This window comes from Anguilla rostrata, chromosome 15 (assembly GCF_018555375.3).
Source record: "Anguilla rostrata isolate EN2019 chromosome 15, ASM1855537v3, whole genome shotgun sequence".
NCBI lineage: Eukaryota > Metazoa > Chordata > Actinopteri > Anguilliformes > Anguillidae > Anguilla > Anguilla rostrata.
In genome coordinates, this window is record NC_057947.1 from 30018023 (window position 1) to 30043977 (window position 25955).

Sequence of the window (25955 nt, forward strand, 5' to 3'; positions counted from 1 at the left end):
ACTCGCAGCTGACCAGTACGGCTGATACAGAAATACAGAACATTTTAGCTGGACTGATAGAACAGGAGACAAATCCTGGTAGCTGAAAATGCTGCCCATTTGTAGTGAACCTTGAGGACTATAACTAAAAATGAGTGGTGTGGAAGTGAATGACATTTAGTTGGCTTTAGAAGACGGACAGCTATCTGCTGTTTTACATGCTTGTATTCAACCTCCCATTTCTGAACTAAACTCAGCGATAAAAATAAGTCAAAATGTTATGAATTCTCTCACAGAGCATATAATATAGTAACAATCCTATTCAAGCATTTTCATATGTACACAAATAGACATACAGTATTCTGCTTTTTCGTTTATAAAAGTTTTTTGTGCCCATTAACTGAAATCAGTCTGGCACACTTTCTCAGTCAAGACAAAAGTTGAGCGTAAATTGCAGCACAATTGTTAATTTAACATACATAGCGATCACATTGATATGTTTTTTTTTTTTGCACATGGAACTTTTTATTTTTATGTTCATGTCCATTTTTGGGCCTTCCTGAGTACAGCCCCATTCCATCACAAGCGTCCATAAATTCTCTGACCTCACCCAGATACATCTCGGGGTACATTGCTGCACTAAGAACAAGTACCTCAGTTGGATAAAACTCGTATAGGACATTTCCCGCAAACCGGGAATAACAACAAACAGGCAATATCTGGGGAATTATTATTCCCATTCTTCCTTCCAAGCACATTTTATTATTCTGAGGGACTTCCAACTTATAACTTACTGACAGCGTCAACAACTGTTAATGTGCTATGAAATGAAATTTGCATTCACAAATTTGTTGTAATTGCAAAAATAAGAGAACATCTGCGTCATTAGACAATCAAAAATCGCCAATTCATAGAGCCAGCCACTGAAACGAGTTATGCCAAAGCTAAGGGCCAGCACAAGGTTGTGTGGAGAGGAATTCCTTGTTAGGAGGGGGGTAGCAACCCCCTGCAGCTGTACCCAGGGGTACCCCAGCTCTAGAACACGCACTCCACTGATCCCGGTGTAAAGACCAGGGGCCTCGTTATTAAATCTGGCTTAAATTTCATTCGAAAGTTGAGCATGTGCTCAGATCCACAATCCGTCATCCGCGTGAAATATTTGGTATTGCTGAGATTTGCATGCGCCCACAGCCTCGGATCAGATCTGGACCGTGCCGGCGCTCACTGTGGCCAGTAGCTCTGCACGGCATCGCCGCAGGAAGGGGGAGGGTTCGGTGGGATGGGGATCCGCGTTTCATTGCTCTCCAGCGACACCCACTTCCCGGAATGGGCGCTCGTTAGGCTGTGCCACACATGAAAGGTCTTCCTCGGACTCCACTCTACGCAAGCTTAGCCGTGTTCTGTCCCGCAAAAAGAAGTAGCTGTTAGACTGCAGGTGTTTTTGGAGGCGAAGCGCAGATGTCTCAGGTGTCCCAAATTGGCGGGGTGGTTCACGCATAGAACGCAGCTGTGGTTGCATGACTGTTGGACATTCCAGATTTGGCTGGGACTTTCTATATGCTGCCCTGGGGTTGGGTGGCAAATAAAACATTTTTTTTTTTATTTCTAAATTTGCATACGCCGCACATAGTCATCCTACAAACACGCACACACGTGCGGTTCCATGGCCAGTTAAGGCCCCTAATTTGCCGTACATGTTGGGCCACTCACGGGTCATCTTTGGGACGTCCGCTATGCCGCAGAGCGAATGCTCAGCCCAAAACACACAGCGCATCTGTCCCGCTACAGGACCACCAGCGTTCCAGAACTATGTGTGTTTATGTCAGACTTGAATGATTATTTAATTGCATTCACTGACAATTATGGTGATGACGGAAATGACTTGGCTACATACAATGAACTGAACATTTCACACATCATTGACTTATTAATTTATATGGACATTGCATAAAGCCTACCATGTTATCTCAGCATGGTTGTTATTGTTGTTATTATCATAAAGCCATTTTATTTATCAGTGCCTTTATGTAGCACTCAAGGTCACTTTACATAGAGGAAAAAAATAATGCATTATATTATAGGACAAATTATATTCTTTGAGTCTTAACTGAATGATTGGTGAGATTTTATTATTTAAATTGATAATTGTGTGATTATTTAGCCTTGTGTTAGTTGATTAATTGTTGGTGTGCTGCTGCCTATTGAAATTAACGGAACATTAATAGTAATGTCATCTGAATAACCGCTATGCACACACCTGGTGCCTTATTTGATTGAAACCTATCTTACTTGCGATATAACTTTTCAGCCACTAGTTGTGCACACGTACGGTCTGAGTTTGCATAGCGCTACGTGCTTTTACACATCAGTTAAAAATTTTATAAATTACAAAGCTACAATTTGCACACACATCTGTGTGTATGAAGGGGTGGTAAACGAGGTCCAAACAATGCAGCCTCAGTCCTTGCTGTTGGGGGACCAGTCATACGGCATGTAGCTGACTCTGAATTTGCCAGCCTTTAGTAGGGCCTGCAGACAGGACTTTTTAGGGGAGTCACTCATGTGGTTTACAATCCAGTTCAGCACCTGCAGGATGACCACAAAACAGAAAGAAATTCATCACTTCTGCCACACATTTCCTGACCCTGTGAAATACTGGAAATGGCTTCAAAATGTTTTCATTTAAATTTTTATCACTTGAGAATGTCCAGTTCAATCATTTCATGTGATTCATGGAAACAAGCACGGTGTGACTTAAAACACTGAAATTAGTCTAACCTTCCCCTAGACTATGTTAAGACATCAACCATTCTCACATGCATCAGTGAATGCATCATATTGGACTGGTTCAAATCACAAGATAGTGTACACTACCAGACATAAAGAAGCTTTAGTATTTCTTTACACCAGTAAAAGAACTGAAGAGCTCCAGTATATCCTGATATAAGCATAGCTACAATGTCAATGATACATTATGCATACTTATGGTGAAATTATGGCTATAAAAAAGTTTATTAGTAACTGCACTTGAGAAGGAAACAAAAGTAACAAGGTCATAAAAAAACAAAAAAGGAACTAAAACATGTAAAAGCTTAGTTTTTGCATCGTAGTCTGTCATTAAACTAAGCTTTCAGGGCCAGTTTCACGGACACAGATTAAACTTAGTCCTGGGCTAAATTGAGTTTTCTATGCAGAATCTCCATTCAGAATTGAATTTAGTCTAGCACTAGGCTTAATCTGTGTATGTAAAGCTTATGAAAAGAAAATGATCTCAGTTTTCTTTTCTTGTGACAGTGTGGTTTACAACATGCTGCTAATAGTTGGCCTTTACTTACTATTTGTACGTTGCTGTAACCAGCACCTTCTTAAAAATGTCGTGCACAAGGTTTTTTCCTTTTTTCAGGAAAAAATGAATATATCGGACTCGTACGTCATTTCTCAGACTTTCCTTCTGACTTGCCAGCAGTCTACTGTCGCTTAATCCTCTTAAACCTAAGCACTGGGCACACACCTCTCATTATCGCGACGCTCAGTGGCGTTGCACAAAGGCTTTTAAACCCACCCTTTAATTTCCGGTAACCGCAAACCTCCCTTAGAGGCCGGATTTCACATGGGGTGGGCCGCTTGGTCATAGCAGAGCACAGACACGCACGTGCCAAGACACAAAATTTAGGAATTGACTATTTAAAGCCTATTATTGGACTCCGGGCAGAAAAAAAGATGAGAGAAAACACAATTGTCTGTACAATGAAAATTAAACTATAGTTTCACGTAAATTGGCAGGAGGTGTAGCATCTCCGTCAAATACACAGCCCGGAGTCTGTACTCAAAGCATTCATCTTTTGAACCATCAGCCTGATGTAAAACAGCAGCTGTCAAAGTATGCTGGCTTATACAAGAAGACTGGCATTTAAACATGAGCTTGTCCATTAGGAAGTGAACACTCTAGGGCTCAAGGGAAGGCCCCCCAGTGCCAAAACTGTGATTAGGGTCTTCAACCACTACCTCACAGTGCCAATCTGAACGTGTTACTATATAGTTGGGCTCATTCATTAGATAGTGAACACTGTAGAGCCCAAGGGAAGTGCCACTGTGATAGTGTTACCATAACATTACCTTCTCATCTGTGTCCCCGAAGTCTCCTCGGTACCACTTAAAGACCTGGCTGAGTTTCACCTCTCCTTTGTCAGCGTCAACCCTGCAGGCGTCATCCTCCTCCAGGAAGGCCTCCGCTGCGATGTGCAGCTGGCTGTCGATGTCCTGCGGGGATCAGCCAAACACGCTCGTGTGAGCCCTCCCTGAATCGAGTTCACAGTTGCCAATTTATTACTAGTATTAGTGTTATTAATATTACTTTACCTTAGGCGTGTATGTTTTTATAGGGGGGCATCCTTTTGCACCGCAGTTCAAGGCAAAGTGAATGAGGGGCTCAGCCTGTGGAAGCGCCACCTGGTGGAAATTCATAGACAAAGCCAGATGACCCACCCCCCGCCACCGCCATCCTGAGTGCAAAAAACCTAACCTAACTTGCTTCCTACTGAACAACAGACTGGGAAAAAAAATTTAACTGACATTAGTTATGACTCGACATATGCTGAAGTATACAGTGTATGTATGTACGTGCACGGAGTGTGGCCACAGTGGTAGGACTGCCTTGTAACCAAAGGTAGGTTCATCAGGTAAGGGACCTGCTGTGTACCCTTGAGCAAGGTCTTAACCTGCATTGCTTCGAAGTATTATCCAGCTGTCATAAATGTGAAACAAATGTAAAGTGCTATGTAGTTGTGTAAGTCGCTCTGGATAAGACAGTCTTAAATACCTGTATTTTATGTTGTATGCAACTTGTGCCACTGACTGCACTGAAATAGGAGTGTGATATCTGCATGGAGGGGTACCTGCAAACCGGGCGTCGTCTTGAGAGGTTTTGAGGGTTCGCGACACCTTTTTATTCCCGAGTACCCGTGCTCCTGTTGCAAGGTGAACACCTCCCCACCAATGAGGTACTATAGTAAAGAATGGAAACTAAGAACTTAAAACAACACGCAATTCGTAGCATTTTTATTTTGTGATCAACACGTCACTGACAACAATCACCAGTGTGGTAGTGCTTCAGTTAAGCATGTGGACTCAAGTATGGCTCCAGTCACGATTTTTATGGCTTCACTTTGGACGTGACCATTTATGACCTCCATCAGACCATCATAATTGCAAACTGATAAAAGGCTTGATAATGTTGTACAACAACATCACAGAAGGTAAATGTGTTATATGCAGCTTTTGATGCAAGCGACATACGAGATTAACATTTAACACTTTAAAACTGAGTAAACCATGCTTTTAAGAGGACAGGAATTCAGAATGTTTGCAATGAGAGAGAATAACGGAGAATAGAGAATGACAGCGCTTAGCAACATGAACGTTAGCGGCGTAGCATAAGGAACATGAATTAGCAGGGACCGTAACTTAAGGAGCTGCTGCTGTCCCGTTGAAAAGATTTTTGCGGCCGGGCGGGCCCTTACCCGGTACCTCTGCCAGGGGTTCTTTGGGGCTCCCAGCCGCAGGTTGCCGTGGATGACCAGGGCGTTGTAGATGTTGATGAAGAAGGCGAGCTTTTCGGCCCGGCTCAGTGCCTGCAGGTCCAAGCGCTGCAGCTGCACGGCTAGCTCGCAGTACCGCTCGAAGGACGGGCTCTGCGACATGGCCTTGTAATCCACCGTCTGGGGAACACAGAGGGGACCACAGTTCAGGTCAGGTTTTGCTTTTTTTTTTTTCCCCCATATTTGCTTTGCATACTTTACATATGCAAATACTGCAAACACCAAAAAAAAAAAATAACTTCACAATGAAGTGAGAGTTTCACTCATTTGACAATGGGGGTAGACTTTCACTCGTCAAGCAAATTTGCAAATGGGGTAAAGACGGTTTCACTTGTCAAAAAGTAATGTTAAAACAAGCAAATATTTTCTAAAAATAAACTGAGGTGGAGTGGTGGGCGCATGGAAATGGGATTTGGGAATATGGCACTAAAAAAACTGTGCTTTTACAGTTTGTGTCAGATTGTGTCATAAAATACCAGCTCTAAACATGTAGCACAAAGTTACAGGTGTAGCGTTTCACCGGTGCGATCGCGATACCTTGCCGTCCGCCGAGAGGTGATCGGAGTACAGCCTCAGCATCATGTTTCTCAGAATCTCCGACAGCTCGGCAGCTGAGCACACAAGAGGGAACACACAGGAGTTCACCGACGTTTCTGACCCCTGGCTTCGTTAGAGCAGAGTGGTGAAATGGCTTTAGCCACACCCGTGTCGCAGAGGTTCGTGTTCGCGAGCCGTTCCTTATTCTGGGTTATCTGCAGGTCGCCGGTACTCAGAATAAGGAACATGGTCGACCTGTTTCCTTTCCAGATGGCGTTCTCTTTTTTGACTGATGGCTCAATGTAGTGGTTTGCACCCTGCTATTCTGTTTTTTTTGTCTTTTTTTGCATCTTGTGAGGGATGGCAATGGATGCCACTTTGAGAAAAAATGTGAGTATTTCTGTGCTTTGCGACAGCTCAGGGGTATACACCAATGCCCTGACACCCACACATTTGTATTCATTCTCTGCAGCCCCCTTCCTGAATGCCTAATGAATGTCTCCCCCCACCCCCACCCCCCAGACGGAGGTCCCAGGGCAGTACGCTCTCCTCAGCAGGGTATTGCAATCTGGAGCCCCCTCGGAGCCATTTTGGGCAGAGAAGGGTTCATTAGGGAAAAGCAAAGTGTGCTGTTATTGTTGACGGTATCATGGCAACAGAAACACAGAGAGAGGAAGTGTGAATTGCCCAATAATGACGACACAGCCAGGAGCAGTGGGAAGGATTATTAGTGCTAAGAAGCAACATCGCACCAAGAGCTAGTACCCACAGCCTGAAAATGAATCAGTTTGAATTATGCCAGTTCATTTCACATAACACACTCAAAGGAAATTGATTAGTTAGCATCGACGTCTTGATCTAGACCTTTCAATGCAATTAGATCTTATTATAACTCAGAACAATTTAAACTGAAATATCTGCGCTGTGTACAAGACGCTTGCCATTTCGTTCACCCAGATACGAGTTATAGAGCTTGACCTGAAATGCACCACTCAAGAAGCAAAGTCCATTAAAGGATCAACACTCAGGTGTTCCTTTACTGGAATTCAACCCCCCTCCCCCACCACCTACAAATGAATTATGTGCTAAATTCCCATAATGCACAGCGAAGACAGGGAAAACACAGATAAGAGACAAAGGGCAGCCAAGACAGGTCAGAAACCTGCAGATACACAGATGCAGACTCTCTCTCTCACACATACACACACACACACAACTGAATCGCCAGCAATGCAGTTTTATGTTGCTACAGACCCTGTAGAAAACCCCAGAGAAGCACAGGACTGTGTGTATCAGGGACAGTTCTTTGCGGCAGTCTAGACCTCCCCTGCAATGAGAGCCACGGAGTCTGCACATTGACCAAATGAGCGATTATGTATTTTTTTCCCCAAACAGGTCCTGTATGTCCGATTATCTTTGTCTGGGGTTCCTCTCCTTACAATGCTGCGTTCTAATTATACCCCACCCTGTGGGGCACCAGCAACATCTTGATTTGACAGAAAAAAGCACTCACTCACATTCTTGTTTCCTGCAATGTTTCCCACCTCACTTCACTGGGAGGGGCAGGAACTTTATGGGAGCTGGAAAGTCCCAAGAATAACCAGAGGTTTTTCCGGGACCCGGACACAGTGGGACTATTCTGTTAACATCATCTGTTGAGGTTTACTTTAATCAAGGAAAGTATTTGGTTTGACATAAACATTTATAAATTAAAATTGTAAAGGGTTACCCACTTTGTAAGTACTGCATGTCCAACCAAACACCTTCCCTGGGTTTAATCGTCTAATATAATTTGTTCTCTCAGATGTTGAATTTCAACAGTGAGAAGTGATCTTGATTTTTGACCTATGACCCTAGGGACTTGGAGGAACACGCAGTGTACTCCACCCCAATGTGACTGTTATTTTCATGTGTACAGGAAGTGTTTATTGTGGTGCTCAGCACCAGGTGTGCCTTGGTCATCACCAGATCATCACTTTGTTCTCTACATACCCTGCAGGGGGACACATGCGGCCATCTGTCCTGCGTTGAGTGCTGAATGCGGGCCATGCTCCACCAATCTGAAGAGTGCGTTACCCTCTTCAAACTCCCTTTTCCTCGGGACAGAGTTAAAGAACTTCCTGTCCATCAAAGTTTTGCTCGTCTCAAGAGCCTCACTCCTGTCTACGGGGCGCAAGTGAGAAGATGTTAGCACATCACAGGAATCAAGACTTCAGTCGGGTCCGTTTCTGTCCCACGGGACACACGGAAAACAACAATCTAAAGAACACATTTAAATAAATAAGCAATCAATGTAGTCAGAGTGCTCAGCAATATCTATTCACATATTTGAGCATTCATACTGAGATCAGACACTATGCCTAGATTTCAATCAAGGATTTTTTTACATGAATGGAAAATTCCCAAATTCAGAAAATGTACTCTGAGGTTTATTAAGTATACATTATGGCCTAAAATGACCTTCCCCTCCACCATATGGACTGCATAATGTATTATAAAAACAGTGCAGAAAGACCGCATGAACCTTGACTTAGAGCAAAGCCAGCTACAACGATTAAGCTTATTATCTTCAGATTATGTTGTTCTGTACACCTTTCTATTTAACGGCACTGGAAATTGAGGCAATACTGTTTCTTAAGACATCTATGATAATAGCATTTCATAAAACATGAAGAAGTAAAAACAACACTTTTTTCACAACACTAAAACTGATGAAACTGAGTTATTTTAACTTCAATGACAGCAAGAAAAACTGTATTTTAGGGCTTCTAAAGGATAAAGATATACAGTCCATCCCAAAGTCACATATAATAGGTTCTGCTAACCAGTGATTGCCTACAACAGAGCAGATCAAATCAGAAAACATGCTAAACTCTCTGAGACTTTACAAAGACGCAAAGTGAATCAGTCACTTCCAATTATATGGGCACTAGGGGTGACAGCACGCACTGCTCAACATGGCTTCCCTGTGATTTCACTAAACGCTCACCGTCGGTCACTTTCCCAAAGAGCGCAAGGGTGACTTACCCAGTCCCTTCTCTCTTTCCAGCCAATCCAGCAGCTGCACTCCAGTGAAGCTGTTTTTGTACACTTTCAGCCCCTTCCTGTGGTTGCCAATCACCCCGCACTCCTTGAACTCTGCCACCATGTCCGCAAAATCATCCCTCTCACACTTATTTTCTGTTAGGATGGGGGGGGGAGGAGGGGGTCAGACAAAGCTGGTCTTTCACAAGGTGTGTGCGGGAGCAAAGCTTTAGTGTATGGGCAGCAGTGTAGCATAACAGTTGGGGAACTGGCGTTGCAGGTTCGCATCTCAGATAGCACACTGCCGTTGTAGCCTTGAGCAAGACACTTAACCTAAATTCTTTAAGCAAATAATTCCTTAAGAAAAAAGGGCGTTTTTGACTTATCTCCATCTAACCAGAAAAACACTTAACATCGAGTGACAAGCTTTCAAGAGTATTCTACTCTGTTTTTTGCCATAACCAGTCTTTTGCCAATATGACCTACGACTTACAACACAGTACTGTTTAGACAATAAACACTAAAATCAGCAACTTGTTCAAAGTTGTTCAGCTTAAAGACAAAGTGCTCTGTGGTAAGACTGAAGAGACCCGAGACACAAGCACTGATAATGGCATTCCCAAGCATGCTGTCTCACAATAAGACAACAATGTTTGTTACATATTTTCAACTGTGTTTGCTGAAGATATTTTACCTGAGTGTGTAAAATCAAGGATGCTCAGTCTCTTATCAGATTCTTTACCTACTCCAATTCGCTCAGATAATTTACCTACTGAGCAAATCATATCTGACAATCAATGACCACCAATGACATGCCACATGTTTTATGCAACAACAGAGTCCTTGGTATAACAGTCGCTGTGACAAGAACTGTACCTCCGCATCGCATAAATGATGGTTCATACTGGAATCTTTATCATGGCACGCTTTGGACTTCATCCAGTCTAACCGCATTGAGCTTTTTCTGAGATTACAAATTAAAGGCCGCATTCCTTTTCTTGTTTTTCTTTTTTAACTCAGTGCCCACCAGACTCATGCTTTTATTTTGTTTAGAAAAAACAAAATAATCTTGCAATATTCATGAATTCTACATTTAAAATCTATGACATGGTATATTGCTGCTACACTGAACACAAGATTTCAGGTGCCAGTGTTGAGATAACGCTTTGTAGCACTGTCCAACAGCAAACAACATTCAGCTGGTTGTACTGAAACAAAGACTGTTTCACAAGAAGCCAAGACATTCCTCGCAGTCTCTCTCTACCTCTCTCCCTACCCCCACCTTCCTTCACGCACAGTATTGGGAAGCCTTTGTTTAATTCTTGTCCAATTCATACGTACAATCAAACTCAAACACGTCACAGGCAGACAACCATTCCATATAGTGTCTTTAAAATTTGTCCTGGGAATGAAAGAAAGTGTTTTTCTACTTTGGTACTAACATGAAAATATTCCTTCATTAATTACAGAGCCTGCAGTCCTGTTTCCGGGTTCAGTTTCTGCAGTTGGATGGTTGGCAAATTTACTGTTCTGTGGGCTGCTATTTAAACAAATGTGTGAAATTTTCCAGTACTCAAAAAAAACCAACAACTTTATAGACAAATTTTCATCTGTGACAGCATACACACCTCCATCTTGGTTCCCTCCTCCCTCTAGATGGGCCTCTACAGGCAGAGGGGGGGCATCTGGGGGCATTGGCTCCTCTCTCACCAGGTGCACCAGGTGCTCCAACTTCTCTGGAGCCTGATCAGGCCAAACAAATTACAGACACAAAGGACAGTTTTTTTTTAAATCTTTGGTGAGCAAGTGAATCTATATTCATGGCTTAATAGAAAATCGGACGGTCAATACTATTTAAACGGGTGCTGTAAAATTATCAGAAGGTACAGAAATGTATGTTTTTAAGGGCTGAGTGTCTGTGGTTATTTCTGTAGGAAACCCAGAAAAGTGCCAAATTCTCGGTGCTGCATAGATATGGGGCATGCCGCCCCGCCAAGGTCGTAACTTGGCGGGATGGCTAACCTGCCATCCCAATCATCCACTCTCTTTTTCATTTAATTTGCTGCCTGGTCTCATGGCGAAATCAGAGGACCTAGTATGGCGTTCGGCGTTTACATTTGCGCCAGCAAACCTGGTTGTTCCGTTTGAGACATAGTTCCTTGGTGGACGACCAGGTGTTTGTCAATGACGAGGTGCTCACCATTGTTTGGAGGTCATCGTTTCCCCCCACGTGGACGCTGTTGAAGAATATCTGAGGCACGGTGCTACGTCCCGTGAGCTGCTTCACTCGAAGCCACAGCTCGGCGTGCTGGTTCGTGTCCACTTCGCGCAACGGCAGCCCCAGTTCCAGAAGGCGAGATTTGGCCTGTCTACAGTGTGGGCAGCCCATCACGGAGTATATCGTCACCATCCCCCTTTGACTTTTCTCGGTTTCTTCCATTGGAGACCCTGCAAAAGGTGTGGAATGTCAAAAGGATGAAGAAAGGTTAGTTTAAAAAAAAAAAAGAATTATTGTGACAACCTTGAGTAGAATGGCTGTGAATGGCTCAATGGTGTTGAAATAATAAGCGTGTGAATTATTTATTTGTTACCCCATGATGAGTGACAAAATTTAGCAGACAAACTGCACCACTCCTCAGAAATTTTCTAGTTGAAAATCCCACTGAATGGTTTTATTCAAGAATGCGCGAGACAGCAGACTACATTTTGAAATAATAAAAAAAAATTTAATTGGTAAAATACAGTGTTGCTTTATTTTACGAAGAATATTTCGCATTTTTTTAATACACCAACTTGTGTAGCCTACAGCCAAACAAGTCAGTGCACAAATGCTTCGGCGGCCAAGTTAAGTGTTTTCACTATTGACTATTTTATATTCCGTTTACATTTGGTTTCCATTACACGGAACAGGAAGAAACTTGTAACGCGTTGTTACGTATTTACATTGGACAAAACAAAATATTTTTTCCAGAATATTTTCTGATACCGCTGTAAAATAGCAGAATCTCAGATCAGGGAGTGTTAAATTGAATTTAGAGTAAAATTCTGAATTAAAAACGAACTTAAAATTAATTAGCAAACACAGTGGGACCAGTTGCTAGCATAACAAATTAATGTAACAAATTGAGCTCGGTCAATCATGCAATTCTGTGTTGCAAAATACAAATATTTAGGCTACATTACAAAATGTACATGGATAGAGAACCACAAAAAGGTTTCCGCGAATAAATGAACTTACTGTTTGTAGGCAGTCGAGTATTGACAAAAGAGATTCGCGATCAGGTAAAATATTCACACCCTGATCATTACAATAATACCCTATATATTAACCAACGGACCAAGCTAATGTTAGCTAGTCGTAAACACAGACGAGTGTAATAGTTGACAGCTCAGGTCCACATGATTTACCTCGGCGACAGATAGCTAGTATTAGCTTATACGAGCTTGCTGGTTAGATGATATCGGCCATCTGAGCTGTGTAATTTCCACTGCTAAATCGTACACAGGCGATCCCGGCATTCCACTACGGATAAACTAGTCTATATAGGCTATTATAGGCCTAGCTACTGCGGTTTGTTGTGTTAACCATTCTAGCTAATGCTCTTAGTCATAAGCCGCATGTAAATGTAATTAGGTAGGCTAGTTATTTGATTAGCTTTGCTTCGGGTTCACCTGCATTTGTGTGCAGACTGAGCCATCTGGTTAGCTGGATACCGTATCCGCAAGATATCAGTATGGAGGGAAAAAACATGCGTATTTATTGCCCAACACATCACACTCCTTGAAAATATGCGTTCGACCTTGATAGCCATGCGGATTATTATTATTATAGTTATTATAATTATTATTATAGGCTTGGCAAAACAATACAAAAACACAACTTTTTTGCATCAATGAAAGAATTGAACAGGCTATAGTTTTGGTCGTATGTTTAACACATTTGACTATGGCCAAGCTACCTGTCCACTGTGCGTCATTTGCTTTAAATTTGCCGTGTGACTCACCAACAGCTACAGCTTACCGACCAGTAGCCGAGCTAATGGAATACATTTTAACATTTAAGTGTTAGTAATTTAACCAATTCTGTATGATAATCATATGATACATACGACAAAGAAACACTAACTAGTACAAATGCGGACTACGTTTGAGTTATAAAAATAGCCTAAATAGCACAGTATTGTATCTTACCTGTGTTGAGGTTCGGCATGGTAAAGTTGCTGGCATATTAACGCAGTGTGAACTGCCGGCCTGCTATTTTACCCATTTTATGGGAATAGGGAAACCTCAAAAGGGTTCACGAGAATCAGTCCTGCGCGTTCTTTGGCACCGCAGAACTTGCAGAAGGTATACGCACTTAAATGAACTTTAGATGTTGTGTTAACGGCTCCTTTTGATTGAAAACGATAGATATTTATCTAGGGTAGATATTTATTGACCGTGACACCCCTGGAATCGGCAGTTTTTAGCGTTTTCAACGGGTAACTAACTAAGGTAACTAACACATAAAACGTGCATGTTTGGCTGGGGTGAAATATAACACGGACACATTTCCACCCTGGCACTGTTGGTAAACTGAGCGCCTGCTGAAAGTCACGTGGGTCTGTGTACGGTATAGATATGAATCACTGGAGTTTGTCTGGGGGCACCATGTAAAACTGAGCAACGATAGTTTTGATTCTTTTTAAAAACAATTTCGACAGATACGGCTAAATTGCTTCTAATAAGAAATGTGTCAGCAGAATTATTGCCTCTTAAGGATAAATTTAAAAAATGTAGCACACATTAGGCTACACCAAACCTAATTGATATATGTCTTTTATATATTATTTTGGGAAGTGGTCACAATATCTACAATACAGGCCAAAAGTATTGATGTATCTGTGGAAAAAAAGCTCTTACTATGTGCTGTTAACAAGAAGAAAAGATTCTAATGGACCAAGCACCATCAACACTGGATCAAAAAGACAGGAAAAAGGCAGAACATCCTTTTAGACCAGCAAATCATTGTTGCTGTTTCACTGTAGTCCGGGAAACTGGTTTCTCTCTAGCTGCATTGAGTTCTTTGTGTAGTTTCGGTACAATTTAACTGTGGTTTCTTTTGCTAGACACCACACGATATTTGTCTACTGCCTCTTGGTCTGGCTGGCCTTCTCCTGTTAACATTACTGCCCATCAGCCAGACCAGTGTGTACTAAATACTGCACCTGGAAATATTAAGCTTCTTTGCAATTTCTTGGGGGAATAACCTTGCCACAATATGTTTACATAGCCCCACACATCTAAGCCTGTTGCCTTCTTCTTTGCCATATTTCTTGCAGCTTCAGTTCCTGTATTATTTAAACTAAAAGGCAATGGTATTAGGCTGCTTGTGGTTTTTAAAAATCTTAAGGTAGATACGATTTCAGTCAATTTAACTACCCCAACCATTTGCTAAATGTTTGTATAGACTTCCAATAATTTGTTTAATTGTAACTGAAGCCAAAGGAGGCTATTTTGAGGAAAGCTGTGTCTAAGATTAATTTAAGTAAAACTCATATTTTTGTGTTATTGAAGGTATTCCTCTTGGGAACACTATTATGTTGTGTGGAGATACAAAAAAAGCGAAGAAGTGAAAAGTGAACCTTGAATCAAATGGCAGGATGGTGCAGAGACCAAAAGAGTGCTTTTCCAGCCAAGTAAGACCTGAAGTACATAGCTGACAGTTATTAACTGAATCCACCATGTTTTAAATTGCTTATTATTAAATCCTTGCAGAACCTCCATGGAACCATGATTGAATAAAGCCACAGTGTAATGTGTTTAGAGTGTCATGGTTTGCGAATTCATTGATCGTTTCAATAATCTGCAAATATTTAACTGTGCTCATTAGCCTGTACCAGCCAACCCATAAAGGTGAGTGGTCGTGCTTAGCTTAGCTTCAATCGTTGTTCCTGTGCTATTACAGAATTGTTCCTCGTGAACTCCGCTGCACTCGTAGCTCATTGGAACGGATCCACAAATCTTTCAGTCATCATGTCCTGCTCATCATATTCAATGATATCCTGATGTAACCTACTCCGATCTATTTCCCGTACATCGGTGGATCACGTCAGTTTTATACGAATGTCTTCTGAATCACTCTGGATCCTATCGATGCCATTTGTCGCTCAGTGTCCATTGACTTTACCTTTTTATTTTCGGTTAGATTAAATGATTTGTCTAAAGTAGAAATATAGCGCTGTGTACGTACAATGTAATTCGATTTTGCCGATTATATGGTTTTGTTTCAATAGATGAGTGGATACCATAGACGGTAGATAAATGGACGGGACACTTCAACCATAGGGCGGAACGTTTGTAAATTGTAAATTGTTTCTAGACGGAGACATGTACAGCGGTTCCGCGCTAAACGGAAAGAAACAGGAGGCGTGGGGACAAGTTTTGGTATTTTGTGATTTATTGACAAAAATTGGAAAATGTCTGGATTATCCAGAACGGAACTGGAGGGTTGCAGGAAAATGCTAAGCTGTCTGAAAGGTTGCGATTTAATTGCACTTTGTGATACCGTCACTAACAGAATGATTGCGGTGGAAAACACAAGAGGTGAGGCCGAGCCCTTGTCACCTTTTTAAATATATAACGTTATCTTCGATTTTTTTTAATCCCACGAGTTTGAACGTATACGTAAATGCTCTGTTTTTATGTGATTATATTTGTGATCAGATCTTGTCCTTGTTTGTATTCAGAGGCAATGGACGCTATCTTGACGTACAGTCAGAGTGCTGAAGAATTACTGAAGCGAAAGAAGGTGTATCGTGAAGTTATATTTAAGTACCTGGCCAGTGAGGGTATTGCCATGCCTCCCGACGCCGAGAAGAATCAGCTCGTGAGGAGAACCCTGCAGTTTTGGGCTCTGAATACGAGGGTAAAATCATATAACGTTAGAATTATATGCAGTTCTATGAGGAATTATCTTCCCTGTAGAATTATGCAGTGTGCTACATTAATCACCAGTACCCCAGTCGTAAAGTCACGGTTGTAAATTAACTTGCAGCAGTTTGCAGTAGACTGGACAACTGTTTTAATTTTTCATTATTAAATTATGGCACGTATGTTGAGTTTACGAACTGTTTTGACATAATCTCTTTGTACTGATATTGACAATTCTTGTAAATGTGTGGAGGTATTTTTGTAGCAGAAGGCACAAGTCTGTAGAATGGATTCCCAGATCTGTAAATGGGGGTTCACAAATCTGTAAAGGGTTTCCCAAATCTGTAGAATGGATTCAGAAATCTGTAAATTAATGTGAGAATACACAAAATAACCATTTCTAAGTTAAACAAAGACAATGCAGTAATAGCAACTTCTGAAATCAGCTAGCGCAAAGACAACTCCGTAATTACAACAACCTCAACTCAGCCGTTTACAACCTCAACTTTTGCACCAAAATGTGCAGTGTACCTTTGGACATTTGCAAACTTGTTAAAGGGGATTCGTAGTTGTGCTAATGCTGGGGAGAGGCAATGGCTGTTCTTGACACTATATTGCCATTACTGTACTTTTAAGAAGTGAACCTGTTTTCTATAACCAAAACCCAAAAGGTCAGCAACTGCATGTTCGGAGTGTGCTCCATTTAAATCAGCTTTCGTGTAGGAATCGAAATAGTGTAAATTCGCTACTCAATACCGTATTTGCTTTACTACTAACAAATACATCTACGCTCCCAGTTATTGTTCTGCAGTTTATTTCTAATGTTACAATTGCTTACACTTTATATGTGACTGATGGAATGAACAGAATTTGTAAGACAAATAGGAATGTAAGTTATACATGGTATTAAGATGCACGAATGTACTGGTATTGATCTTTTCATTCATTTTAACTAGAATCATTTCTAGTTAAATTGATTCTTAGTGCCAGAGATGGCCAGTAGGCGGAGGTCAAGCGCCAGTAGAGGAAACACGCAGCTCTCTTTCTCATTCAATGCAAATCTCTTGTAAAGAGAGTTTGTGTGTACAAGTCTTGTCCTTTAATGTCCACTTTTTCAAATTCCCCTTTTTGAGGGCGTTTACATATACACTATATTTTAAATATTGCCGGAGGAAATCACACCAAAGTTTATTCATTTAATTCAGGAAGTATGGGACTTATGCCGTTGTCCCACAATTAAGGGAAGTAAATATGGACGCGTAGGGTTCAAGAAGCTTGCTTATGTAACTGTACTTCCTTGGGAATCTATACCCTTGCACACTCTAGCACTAAAACCCGTTTTTGAAACTGATTGGCTCCTTTAAAACTGTGTAAAAGTGTGTCAAATGCACACTACCAGGGGTTTTGAAAACGTTTTTGTTTAAAACCGCTCAGAGATAGAATCGAAAATTTTGAAAACCCCAAACTGGTTTTACCCATAAATGTGTACAAGATTGGTTTCAGTTACCTGTAGAATAATTCCCCTTGCGTAATTATGACATGGTTTTAAGGAGCCTAAACTGTTTTAGAAATGGGTTATAGTGCTAGTGTGTACGAGGCAAGGCCTATATCTTTTCTGTAGTGTTTCCACAGAGAAACCCAGTGGATAAATTAATTTGGTCTCTAAATAATCTCTGCCCTGCAAAAACACCCCCAAGCTCACCATAATTAAAAAAAAAAAAAAAAACACCCATTTGTAAAACTAATCTGTATTATACTGTATACAAGATCTTGGCAAAGATATACATGTACAAATCACGTTGTTCTAACTAGGTTTCCTGGTGACTTGGCCACCATAAAACATGTACACTGGCAGCAGGGTTCTGGCTATGGCATACTGTTTTAGCTGCTGAATTTGGAATCCAGAAGGCGGCACGTGTCTCCTTTTCACTGTAATAAAAAAATAATGAAAAAAGGCAGTTCATAGAACTGAAATGCTTTATACTACACTGTAGACAAGATCGTGGTGAAGATATAAAACATTGTTGTTCACACTAAGTTTAGCTGTTTAGCCATGTCAGAAAACTATTTATAGGGCCTCTTTCCCGTGATAACTCTGACGAAACAGCCAAATTAGCAGCTATACCACCATGCACCCTGCTCCTGTCAAATGGCTACAGCTAAACTTGTGTGGGCTTGGTTAGTACTAGGGTAGGAGACCACCTGTGAAAGCTAAGTTGCTGATGGAAGTGGTGTTGGTTGACCAGCAGAGGGCAATCTTCCCTCTGGTCGAACAAACCTCAAGTGCAGTGAGGGGACACTGTGCTGTAGGAGTGGCCATTTTTGGATGAGATGTTAAACCGAGGTCTGGGGTTATTTTGAATAAGATAGTGAGTGCTGCTTTTTTGGTGCCATTTTGCTTCTGAGGTAGTCCCTCAGTACGCTGGCAGCTGTAACATTTTTCGGTCATCTAAATATATGAATGTATGAATAAATAATAACCAGTTGACATCTAAAACATTTCACAGTGAGTTTTTCTTGTGATAAAATGTGTAATGGTGCCTTCAGTATGGTTAGATTTTTACAATGACCCCATTGATTTTGGTAAGTAGAGGCTTTGATGACTGGACGAAATCGGTGTTCGTTAAAAACAATATTAAGGCATGCTTTCTTTTTTAGGCCTCTTATGTTTCAACAACAGCAGATGACAAAAAGGATGTACCAAGTTCAGGAGAAGAGATCAGTGCGTGTGACTACATGGCCCTGGGAAAGCAGTTCTGTCAGTGGTTCTACAACCTCGTGAACACCCAGAATCCCACACTGTGTCAAGAACCACTGGACTGGGGTCCCCAGCATTTTTGGGAGGACGCACGGCTGATGCTTTGCTACAGCGCAGAAGTGCAGCAAACGGACAGGTTTCAGGGGGCCGAGCTGGTCAGCCAGCGTTTCCTCGCTCTCGTAAGGGACGAGAGACTCTTCTTCAGCCCCAACCTGGAGCCCCACGGACTGAAGTGCGAAGCCACTCCCCACGGGCTGGTGATGGCGGCCGTAGCCGGAACAATCCACCGCGAACGGGCCTGTCTGGGAATCTTCGAGCAGGCGTTCGGCCTCATACGCTCCCCACTGGATGCCAACAGCTGGAAGATCAAGTTTACACATTTGAAAATAAGACGGCAGAATGAACTCACTGGAGAAGAGGAAATGACATCACCAGCATTAACATACAACTCAAAAGAACTTCTGTCGCTCTGTGAATGAGGATTCAAATATGCCTTTTGTAATTATATGTAGGTGAGTTAACTTGGATGAAACAGAGCACTTTATGCCAATGGTTGATGTTTATTCTCCTGGAATGGGACTACAGAGGACATTAGCGTACATAGTAGGCTATACAACAAAGTATATTTGTATATTTAAGTTTACAGGTTCGTTGCAGGCAAAAATGTAATAAAACATTTCACGTCATTGAAACTGAAGGAATGTAAAGTCTGTGGCTTTTGCTATTGGCCGACAGAGTAATTTATTCTGTGCACAGTGCAGAAGTAATGGAAATTGTTCAACCAGTCACAGCTCTAGATATTTGATCCTTACCCAGTAAAATCTGTTTGCTCTGGTCTTTTCGGGGAAAACTCCAAAAAGAAGACAGCAAAATCATGCTACAATCTGGATACGCTTTTTTTTTTTCTAAACACCAAAGAAGGCTATAGCAGCAAACATTGCATATTTGCATATTTGAATAATGTTAGCTGCTACAGCCTTTTCTGTTAGTTAATGTACATATCATTATGTCTATGTCATATTTAATATATATGTGTGTATGTATAAATGTGTATGTGTCTGTCCATTATCTGTACCCGCTTATCCTGAGCAGGGTCGCGGGGAGTGCTGGAGCCTATCCCAGCGTGCATTGGGCAAGAGGCAGGAATACACCCTGGCCAGGCCGCCAATCTATCACAGGGCACACACACACCATTCACTCACACACTCATACCTATGGACAATTAGCCTACCTGCATGTCTTTATCTATAAGTCAAAACTAACATTAACTGTGCTAATAGTTAAGTCATACATTAACAGTTGGTTAATCACACAAATGCAATTTCACATTTTCATTTCATTTAAGTTAATGTCAACGTTACAGAAGATACAATCTGCTCACTCACTCACCGTGTCAAAATGTAGATTGTAACTGTCCGTCGGTGACTCTCCTGTCTTCACGTGCCTGGGTTTTGAATATTTTGAACTTTTAGAACCCCAAGGGTTCTATTATTTCACGATTGTCTGTTTTTACCCCATGTAATTTTTTTTAACTGAAGAGTTTTTTTTTTTACTTCTACTTTTTGTATACATGTCACAAAATCCAAACATATATCATTTTAATCACTATTGTAGTGGCTACAAGATGGAATAGTTTTCGTGCTTCGTGCTACATAGCACTGAGTGACAGCTAACCAAATATGCCGTCTCCAGTAGGCGGGGCCCGTTGGAACGCTGGTACCAACCAATAGCAATTTTTCTTTACTTTTATTCACAGTATGAGAAATAGGCAACGTAAAACTGACAGAGGAGTGGCCAGGGAGGTACTTGAGCTAGCAGCCAGAGATGTGGAGAAAGGGATGTCAGTTCGTGGAGTTGGCAAAACCTTCTCCATCAGTCACGTCTCCCTGCGACGCTACGGAGTGCTTGTCCTGTGGGGGATGGGCTCACGAAGCCTGCACTGAGGGCTATAAGCACAATGTGTGCCACAACTGTGATGCCAAAAGTTACTATAATAATAAAACAACAATATTGATGGTATGAACGAATGAAAGAAAATGTTACAAATTTAGTTAAGATTCTTCACACATATATTAGAACGTGGCTTCACATACCACTAGATATTCAGTTTCAAGTGCTTGAATCACATTGTATATGCATGGTGTAACATCATGTAACAACAACAGCAACCTTTTCAAAATTAAACACGATAATTTTGGATAACGCTGCTCAGTTCTTTGTTTTCTCCGCATTTCATCAAAACGATCATCATAATTAAAATATTCACCTTTGACCCAGGTCGCCAGTTTTACTTCCTTCATTGTTATATACATTATAAATACATAAATATAACATTATAAATCTATAAATAACACATGCAGTTGGGAAAAAACATGTTTTTATCACACAACTTGTGATTGTAAGAAGATAATGTCTGCATGCATTTTTAAGGTAGGCTAATATACAACACTGTTCCAACATGCCCAACATTTTCACATCTGACACTTTCAGCAAAACTGTAAGAAACTAGTAAGTGCTGGAAATCTAGTTTTGGTGTCTATTTGTTGCTAATAAACATATGTATACATGCATAGCAATAATAATAATAAAACCCAAATCATTTTTAAATAAATGTATTTATTTTTATTTATTTAACCTTTATTTAACCAGGTTAGTCTCACTGAGATTAGAAATCTCTTTTTCATGAGAGACCTGGCCAACAAAGCAGCAGTCGATTACAGACACACATTTTCAACATTTAACATACTAAAGAAGCAGGCAAACAGCAATGTTCAAAGTTTCATAATCTGATTACACATGGGTAGTCTGTAGTGCAACTAAGGGACAAAACAATTACATATTTCACTTTCCTCCATGACTTTAAGCCTTTTTAAAAAATAATTTAATGATACAAGCTCATGTAAATTAAGTTTTTCTGGAGCTCATTCCATGCTGAAGGAGCTGAGAACTAAATAAGCTTAATTAAAAAAGTGTTCCAACGTGCCCCGCCCTCCCCTATTAAACTAGACAGGCAAGCAGGCCTTGAGCTATCCTAAGCTTGTGAAGTCCCATAAGTAAGCCCGTACTTTGCATGTCGAGGGTAAAACATTGGAGCTCCCATTAAAGTGAATGGGGACTTTTGAAGGAAAAAAAAAAAAAACCTTCTATATTAGTAGGCTATACTGAAACTCGATTGACGACCGTTACGTTTTATATGAAAAGCAAATAATATGACAATATTATTGTGTAATAAAATATGGACATATTAATAAATATTTGCCCAAGACTTCTGGACCAAAACAACCATTGTTTCAGAAACTTCCACACAGCGCTTTTGTAGTAGAGGGTATTGTTCGTTACTTCCAAAGTTTCACATCCTGGTCGCTCCTACCCTCTCCAGCCCTATGTTGCTCAGCCCTATGTTGTTTCTGGGCGGTGATTTTGTGATTTTGCGCTAAACGGAAGGAAAGAGGGAGAAAGTCTGTGTGGGAAAGTGTGGGAATAGGTTTTTATAATTTGGAGCTTCTTGACAATTAGGAAATGTCTAGATTGTCCGAAAGGGAACAGGAGGGTTGCAGGAAATTGCTAAGCTTTCTGTCAGATTCCGATTTGACGGCACTTTGTGATACTGTCACTAACAATTCGATCCCGGTGCGAAACACAGCAGGTGAGGCCGAACGCTTGACAACTTTTAAAAGTATATCTTCGAAAGTTTGATCGCATGCGTAACTGCTCTGTCTTTATGTGATTATATTTGTGATCAGGTCTTGTCCTTGTTTGTTTTCAGAGGCAATGAACGCGATCTTGACGCACAATCAGAGTGCTGAAGAATTACTGAAGCGAAGGAAGGTGTATCGTTAAGTTATATTTAAGTATCTGATCATTGAGGGTGTTGACATGTCTCCCGAGCCCGACAAGAATCAGCTTGTGAGGATGGCCCTGCTGTTTTGGGCTTCGAATTCGACGGTAAAATCAAATAACGTTAGAATCGCATACAGTTCTATAAGGAATTATCTTCTCTGTAGGATGATGCAATGTGTTAGTCTTGACGGGCTATATTAATCAATGTTACCCCAATCCTAAAGTTATGATTGTAGACTGGACGACTGCCTTAAGTTTTCATGAAAAAATAATGTTGAGTGTGGCGAACTGTTTTGACATTTCATCTCTTTCTACTGATATTGGCAATTCTTGTTAGTTGTAATTAAGGCTACATTTTTATAACAAGTGTTACAAGTTAAACATTGATTTGTATATTGTTCACTGTCGAAACAGATGTTAAACGCGTAGTCATTTTAACACACCTCCATTTCTAGGTTAGGGCGACAGATTCCTTGTTACTCTCAACGCAGTGTTTCCCTTTCAAACACAGGAATTGCTTATTTGTGGAAAAAAAAAAAAAAAAAAAAAAAAACTGGACACAAAACTTTGACCCAAAATTTGTTGAAAGTAACAAAAAAGTGGTAACACAAAAAGTGTTTTGGATATTAGCACATCCTTTCTGAGAGTGTTAGGAGTTTTAAATTATATTCATGACATTAAGGTTTCACTTCACGGAAAACGAAAGTGTAACCATTTCCGGAAAATGTCACATTTTACGCATGCTTATTGTTGAACGAAAGTAACGGTCACCTGAATTGATTGAGGAGGTGTTGGCTGGCGGGACATAAACGGGTGCCTTCATCGAGGCGAGAGTGCGGCAGCTTCTTTTAATTCTCTATTTGAATATATTTTGACTCGCTGAATAGTGTAGCTTACATTTCATGTAAATGATCATCACCTAGCGTACTTCGCATGAGTACAGTGTTCCGGGTATTGGCGAGAGGTTTTAGCGAAGATGGTGCATGGTTTTCAAGACCAACTACAGCGCTTGCAGTGTCCACAAGTTGTCAGACATTAGCCATTTTGGAACTTAATGGGCATGTGTCGAATTCGAGGGTAAAATGAAATAACGCATACAGTTCTATAAGGAATCATCTTCTCTGTAGGATTATGCAACGTGCTAGTCTTGACGGGCTACTTTAATCACTATTACCCCAATCCTAAAGTTATGCTTGTAAACTGGACGACTGCCTTAATTTTTCATGAAAAAATAATGTTGAGTGTGGCAAACTGTTTTGACATTTCATCTCTTTCTACTGATATCGGCTATTGTTATTTGTAAATGAGGCTACATTTTATAATAATTGTTACAAGTTATAAATTGAGTTGTAAATTTTTCACTTTCAGAACAGATGTGTTAAACATATTTTATCAAACCTCCATGTCTGTTAAGAACGACAGATTCTGTGTTGCTCTCAACGCAGTGTGTTAAAAGGTTTCAAACACATTAATTGTTTATTTGTAACAAAAAACTGGACACAAAACTTTGACCCAAAATTTGTTGAAAGTAATAAAAAAGTGGCGTCATAAAAAGTGTGTTGAATATTAATACATCCTTTCTGAGAGTGTTAGGAGTTTTAAATTTCATTCGTGACAGGAGTTTACAGGAGTTTACACTTAACTGGGGAGAAAGTCTGGGTGAAAAACACAGCTAGGAGGAGGGGTAAGTGTCCAAAATTCTGGAGGCACTATAATAGCCCGTTCGAGGTCTGTCAGAAAGTATCTGAAGAGCTGTATGAACTGTGTTATTCATTATAAGTTATTCATTATAATCGCCTAAAGCCATGCTTCAATGACTCTGTTGTCCCATCAACAGTCCCAGCAACAGTCCCATCAACCTGGTGGACACACAGACGTCCCGATGGCACGAAGCAGAACTACCCGGCGGGGCATTCAGTATCGACGAGACCGCCGGCGGGACCGTAGGCATCAACGACACCATGGGCCGAGCCTTCAGCCTAATCAAAACCAACAATATGGATATCGACAGGGCGGTCATTTTCTGCGAGGCCAACAGCAGGACCTTCAACGTGAGACTGTGAGCAGGGCCTCCGGAACCCCCGAGAGCAGCAGAGTCTTCAGCATTAACGAGACAATCAGCATCGGCAGGACCTTCAGGATTGGTGAGACTAACGACACCAGCAGGACCAACCGCTAGTCGTCATAGTTTGAGGGGCACAACACTGACAACTACAGAGTCGGCCAGTGTGTGGGGTGCCCCTTTTCTAATTGAGAGCACCTGGGGGAAACCCTATAATAAGGAAGTCCCAGTGCTTTCTGCCCCGTTCTGTCCCTCTTTCTCACTGAATTCTAGGTAATCCTGCTCCAGGTCGGGCGGTTCGACGGCCCAATGGTTTTTTTCCTTCACCCTCCTTTCTTCACAGGTTTTATGTTGTACATTCACATCCCATTGTTGCAGACACACAACCACACACTTAATATAAATACCCTACATTTCACTCATACATGCATCATTGTCTTAATAAATCATTCCTTTGTTTAAAAATATACCTTGTTGTGTTGTCTCCCTTTTTGTAATGACTATAGCTTGACTCGTAACAAAATGGTGGCAGCAGAGGAATAGACTTCACGATGTATCCTTTGTGTGTCGGCGACTGATAATTTAGCGGATTGAGTTCCATAGTTGCGTTGCGAGCTGGAGTGTGTTTCTTGCCTGATGCATGGCCTTCACTCTGCTGTAACGTTTGGGAGCCACGCAAGGTTTTGTTTTCTTTGTTGTTTTTTTTTTGTTAATCTTCTCTGGAGGAGGAGGAAGTGTAACCCTCCGGGAATTTCTGTCCGCTGGGTTCTGCGGCTGTGTTGTCCTGCTACTGTATACCTGGTGAGTAGTACCTTCCGATGTTCTAGGCTGGTGATTAGTTGAGCGTTGTTCCAGTCAGTGAAGTTGGACAGTGGTAACTGGGACGGGGAACGCGTTCGTTGTTGCTCTGGAGGGCGCATATAATGGTGTCTCTATCCTTCGACTGTTGGGGAATTTGCCTAAATTTGTTGGGAAATTTGAATTTCCCTCACGTTTAAAGATCCCTGTATTAGCACCACTATTAGATGGAGCAGGTTTAGAGGGTTATGTATCGTGTGGGACAGAGCGCTCAGCCAAGTTTATGGCTAAATCGCCTGTTCAGGCTTTTGTTGGTATTTTGTCCAGAGTAAAATTACTGGTGGCGTTGTTGTAGTATTGTGTATACGCTTTGTTCTTGTTCCACTGTTGAGCATTGGTAAGCGGACGGTCAGCTGAACTCCCTGTCAGATCCTTTAATACCCCTTGC

The 25955-nt window shown here is 41.2% G+C and overlaps 2 protein-coding genes across 3 annotated transcripts; one reads left to right on the forward strand and one right to left on the reverse strand.

The window, feature by feature from the left end:
- Nucleotides 1–480: 480 nt before the first annotated feature.
- zgc:152951 (uncharacterized protein LOC569013 homolog) lies at nt 481–12905 on the reverse strand. Its single transcript, XM_064311560.1, has 11 exons — nt 12810–12905; nt 11338–11585; nt 10766–10880; nt 9141–9293; nt 8106–8276; nt 6114–6187; nt 5289–5696; nt 4875–4982; nt 4339–4539; nt 4096–4239; nt 481–2565 (listed from the first exon to the last, which is right to left on the reverse strand). The coding sequence occupies exons 1-11, from the start codon at nt 12886–12888 to the stop codon at nt 2437–2439; spliced, it is 1830 nt and encodes a 609-aa protein (XP_064167630.1). The 5' UTR covers nt 12889–12905; the 3' UTR covers nt 481–2436.
- Nucleotides 12906–15108: 2203 nt separating this feature from the next.
- LOC135241449 (uncharacterized protein C3orf38 homolog) lies at nt 15109–25178 on the forward strand. 2 transcript variants are annotated; one of them, XR_010325995.1, is made up of 5 exons: nt 15109–15722; nt 15866–16044; nt 18708–19319; nt 22574–22752; nt 24485–25178. XR_010325995.1 is itself a non-coding variant. In XM_064311913.1 (3 exons), the coding sequence occupies exons 1-3, from the start codon at nt 15596–15598 to the stop codon at nt 19284–19286; spliced, it is 885 nt and encodes a 294-aa protein (XP_064167983.1). In that variant the 5' UTR covers nt 15111–15595; the 3' UTR covers nt 19287–19690. The 2 variants fall into 2 exon arrangements, 1 of the variants encoding a protein (XP_064167983.1); XM_064311913.1 differs by lacking the exons at nt 22574–22752; nt 24485–25178 and having other exon boundaries at nt 15111–15722; nt 18708–19690.
- Nucleotides 25179–25955: the final 777 nt, after the last annotated feature.